The 5,263-nt window shown below is 36.7% G+C and overlaps 1 protein-coding gene across 1 annotated transcript in view; it reads left to right on the forward strand.

The window, feature by feature from the left end:
- Nucleotides 1-5,263, forward strand: part of PHKA1 (phosphorylase kinase regulatory subunit alpha 1) — a 414,257-nt gene that overhangs the window by 225,201 nt on the left and 183,793 nt on the right. Inside the window, exons 16-17 of the mRNA XM_007958330.1 lie at nucleotides 2,075-2,184; nucleotides 3,468-3,612. Coding sequence (XP_007956521.1) covers nucleotides 2,075-2,184; nucleotides 3,468-3,612 — 255 coding nt within the window. The remainder of the gene's footprint in view (nucleotides 1-2,074; nucleotides 2,185-3,467; nucleotides 3,613-5,263) is intronic.

Below are 5,263 nucleotides of genomic sequence, written 5' to 3' on the forward strand. Positions count from 1 at the left end.
GGGACACCAGACTCAATTGGCACAACAAAATACATAAAAGTCTTGTTCCTCATCCTACATTGGTGAGTAGCAGCTGGGGTCTTAAAAGCTTTCAAGCCACCATCTAAGATGCAGCTAATGGTCTCCTATCATCAGAAGTGAAGAAGAGTGCAAAAAAAACAAGGGCATATGGAAGCAATCAGCCCTAGGACATGATGGGCCTTGAGACCAGAAGAACTAGATGGCACCCAGCTACTAACGCCAACCACTCAGGAAAGGATCAAATCTGGAGATCCTGGATAGAGTGGGAGGAAAAACGTGGAACAAAATCCAAAAACTCAATAATGACCAGAATTTCTGTACAGATGGAGTCTGGTGAGACCTCCAATACTATGACCCTGGAATACATTCTGTGCCTGGAATAAAACTCACTCCAAGGGGCTGGCTCTCAGCCCAATAGTAAACAAGATGTACATGCAGACCACTCAACCTAGGGTGACGCACCACATACGCTATGGAAATGCATCCCTTGGAGCAATCGACCACAGGACCTCAGAGGGGCAACATCCACAAGGAGGAAAAGCAGGACACACAGGAGTGCATAACTCAGGGGGAGGGTTACTACTACTGGGCATAGAAGGAGGAGACTGGGTTAGAGTTGGGGATGGTAAATGGGGAGTGAAAAAAAATGGTTTTACGTTTTTAAAGGGTAGTAAAAACACCACAAAACAAAGAATATGTAAAAATGACTGCATGTGGCCCACAAAGCCTAAAATATAGACTGCTGTTTACAGAAAATTTTGTTGATTCCTCCATTAATCAATATTGTGAAGATGTCAGTTCTCTTTAATGTCGACAACTTTGATCAAAATCCCAGCAAGATTTTTTTTGTGTGTTTGGAAGTTTTTTTGTGTTTATGGTAATTTTCAAATGTATAGGGAAATTCATAGAGCTAAAAATAACCCATACAATCTTAACAAGAATAAAATTGGAGGACTTACACAACCTGTTTTGAAGACTTATTATAATGGTTAATTAGTATAGCATTGGCACAAGTATAGACAACTAGATCAGTGAAATAGAATAGAGTCCACTTGATTTATGAGTACTGCCTCAGCAATAAGGAGCTCTAGTGGCACAGTGGCTAAAGCACTTTATTGCTAATCAAATGTTCAATCATTTGAACCCACCAGCCACTCCACAAGAGAAAGACAAGACAGTTTGCTTTTGGAAACTCTATGGGGGAGTTCTACTCTGTCCTAAAAAGTCACTATGAGTCAGAATCCACTCAATGGCAGTGCGTTTGATCATATCAGTGCAATGGGAAATAGATTGTCTTTTCAGTAAATAACACTGTATCCATTCTTTATCTGTAGGGGGAAAAAAAAAAAAACAACCTTGTCCCCTACCTCATACCATATGAAAGATAGATTGTTGGCCCAAATGGGAAAAATGGGAAAAGTAATATAGTAAAGCTTTTAGAATATAGAATAGGATAATATTTTTAGTGATTTGGAGCAGGCAAAGGTTTCTTAAGCAGGGCACAGAATGCACTGAACTTAAAGAAAATAATGATTGATAAAATTAAGACCTTATGTCCATCAAAAGAAACCGTTAAGAATGAAATGGCAAAAAAAAAAAAAGAATGAAATGGCAAGCACAGAGGAGGAGAACATGTATGCATATATGTATATGTATGTGTATACACACACACTTCTGAGGAGTGGCTGGTAGGTTTGAACCACCAGCCTTCTGGTTAGCAGTCAAATGCCTTAGGCACTACGACATCACTTAAATAATGTTATACTCTTATAAAGAAGTCACCTCAACTACATATTAGAGACATGTATTCACATAAAAAATTAATAGTTCTGTATCATTCAAACATTATTTAATTATAGAGATAATTGCCTAGTCTTTCTCTTGTAAAGCTCTCAGTGCTTAGTGTGGACCTACAAGTGACATGATCACTAATTTTGAGACATAGAATTCAGTTTATTCTGTCAGTGAGTGAGTGTAAACTAATACAGAAAGATGTTTGATGATTGGATTTGTGCATTAAAATTACCTTGATTATTTCCCCATTCTGTCTTAGGATGCAACAGTAGAATGAAACTCAGTGGACGACCTTACAGACACATGGGAGTCCTTGGAACTTCAAAACTCTATGACATTCGGAAAACTATCTTTACGTTCACTCCACAGGTGGGTGGAAATGCTGGCAAGCTCATGAGATGAGTGGAAATAAAAGAGATACATTGCAGAAACAGAGCATTTACTAGAGTTGGAACAGGTATCAAAGAGATCCCCAAGGCCTTTTGCATATTAAGTTGCTCAGTAAATATTTGTTGAGTCTATTTGAACTTGCAGTGCTGAGCTGTGCCAAGTGATTGTGACTACCCAGAGTAGTCCTAGATATTGCAGAAACAGTGTATAGAGATTTTACAAACATTGGAATACTTGCAAAAGTATTCTTTACTTTTAAAAATTAAAAATAAGACTGTATTTTTTTCTTATAAATAAAATACAGTAGTTTTGTTTTGTTTTTTTTTTCCCAGCTACTGAATTATGTTGTCTTTGTTTTGGGGTGAGGAGTGCTTTTTACACGCATTGAAATCTTTGAGTACCATCTTAATAATCTTTAGCTGTGATTATATACATTGTTTCCCTGATGTTTATTAGCTACAGTACAATAGCAAGCCTAACTATATGTATGTATGAGGAAGAGAAATTATTTTCTGGAAAGAAAGCTTAAGCATCCCATTTGTCATTTTATATCTGAAATCATGCAGTTGAGGTAGACAAAGGACCACATATGCCATTCCTGACTTTGACATTTGCTAGCTATATGACTTTGCTAATCCATTTAACTTCTCTTAGCCTTAGTTTTAGTCTATTAAAGGAGGAAATTTCCTCATTGGGTTGTTATAGGACTAAATGAAATTATGTATTTGAAAACAGTTTGTAAAGTGTAGCAAACTGTAAAAGTGTGAGAAATTGTTATTATATATTGTTCCTTGATAGCCACAGAGTATTGGTTCCAGGACCCCTATGGGTACCAATACCCATAAATGCTCAAGCACCTTATGTAAAATGGTATAGCATTTGCATATAACCTATGCACATCCTCCCATGTACTTTAAATCTTCCTAGATTACTTACAATATTGAATACAATGTAAATGGTATGTAAGTAGCACTTTATGCTCCATCTTAACCTTTAAGGGATTGCTTTGACACTTAATTTTTTTTCCGAATATTTTCTTTCCTGGTTGATTGAATCTACAGATTTGAAACTCATGGAATCAGAGGGCCGACTGTATATGTACCAGTTGACCACAGGATACATTGGAAGTATTAGACATTAAATTTGGGGGTATTGTTGCCTCTGTGATATCATATATGACCTTGTGAATTTGTGAGGACTTTAAAATATAATTTGATAGTTGTGAGTAGGTTTTTCAGAGTTGTTATATTCCTTTTCCTCAGTTCATAGACCAGCAACAGTTCTACTTGGCTCTGGACAACAAGATGATAGTGGAAATGCTTAGAACAGATCTCTCCTACCTCTGTAGCCGTTGGAGGATGACAGGGCAGCCTACCATCACCTTCCCCATCTCACACACCATGCTTGGTAAGAATTCTAAGAGGCAAAGTATGAATGCCTTTGTGAAAAAAAAAACAAAAAACATGTTTATCCCTTCAAATTCTTTGAGTCACTAGAGATCTACTTCTTATCATTTATTCTTTCAACACTGTTTAGTTGCACCTATTTTGTACCAGGCACTTTCTAAGCACTGAGGACACAGGGATACAATAAGGCAGATGAGGTTTCTGCTGTCTTGAAGTTTATATTATACAAGGAAAAGGCAGACAATATGTAGCAAATAAACTAATACACAAGAATATTTTAGAATGTTTGAGTACTGTGATTCAAAAATTGTAATACAGCAATTTGGTTGGAAACTACTTTAGATCACTGGTTTCTAGGTCAATTTGCATAAACTTTATTAATGCAGTTCCTTTTTTAAGATGGAGATGCTACATTTTGCATCTGTTTTATTTATTCCAGTGGAATAAATTTTATAGGTTCCCAGTCTCTTTCTAAGGCCTTGCCAACTAAAGCAGTAAAATCTGGCAATGAAAAAGTGAAAAAGATTTGGTTTATCATTCCCATTTTGGATGGACTTCCTGACATTTCATACTTGAAACTTGGTGAATGGCTTTATTGTTCTCTCAGTCTCTGCAGGACTAAAGCCAATACTGAAGTGACCGCTTCCTTTCTATGTCTGCTGTTATTTCCAAAGGCCTGTTTATTGTACCAAATTTTGTGGAATTTGTTTTCACTGGAGAAGAATCATAAATCATTCAAAATCTAGACTATTAGAGACTTTGATCACATCTCAAAGATGCTTCAAAAGCACAGGAGTTAAGAAAGTAGGATAGCCTTTTCTGTTTGTCTTTTTCTTTAAGACAATTAACAAGTACCCATTAAAATAACTACTGTGTTCTCAGAGTTGTTTTCAAAAATTATAAAGTCTAATTGAAGAGGTAAAGCTAATACAGAAGAATAATAGAAAACAATTCAAGATAGTATATAAAGAAGTATTAAACCATTAGATTCGTATTTAACAGTGAAGGAGATCAAGTTGTCAGAAAGTTAGTTTCTCTCTCTCTCTCTCTCTTTCATTTTCAAACCATATATCCTTTATTTCCTTTAAAAAATTACTGTAATTTCGGTGCAATTTTACAAAGCAGATTCACTTTACATTCAACAATTCATACACATTTTGTTTCATAACACTGATTAAAATTCCAGAGTGTAACAGCTCTCCCCCACCTCCTCTCTGTGGTTACCCCTTCCCTGTGTCCTTCTTACCTATGAATTCCTACCTACCTAGATTTTTCCCTGTGCAAATGCTGCACTTCTGATCTCCAAAGGTTGACTGTTCTAAGGAATACATCTCCCTGGTGTTCAGCTCATAGGCCTATATTTTTTGACTGAGACTTGAGCCATGGGAGTGAGTCCAATTCCAGGCCTGAAGGGTGACTCAGGACCATATTCTAGGGGGTTTCACCAGGAATCTTGGTCTTTTTTAAGGTTTTGAATTTGTCCACATTTTTTCTCCCACTCTCTCCAGGATCTCCAATTTTAATCCCTTTCTGAGTGGATGGTACTGGTATCCAGGAACCGTCTAGTTCTGGTCTCAGTGTCATGTAAGATGAGGTTCCCAAGTTTCATTAGACCCTTGGACTAATTGTTTCCATACGACTTTGATTTTCTT

The sequence above is a fragment of the Orycteropus afer genome, unplaced genomic scaffold (assembly GCF_000298275.1).
Source record: "Orycteropus afer afer isolate SDZICR_OR568_19922 unplaced genomic scaffold, OryAfe1.0 scaffold00926, whole genome shotgun sequence".
NCBI lineage: Eukaryota > Metazoa > Chordata > Mammalia > Tubulidentata > Orycteropodidae > Orycteropus > Orycteropus afer.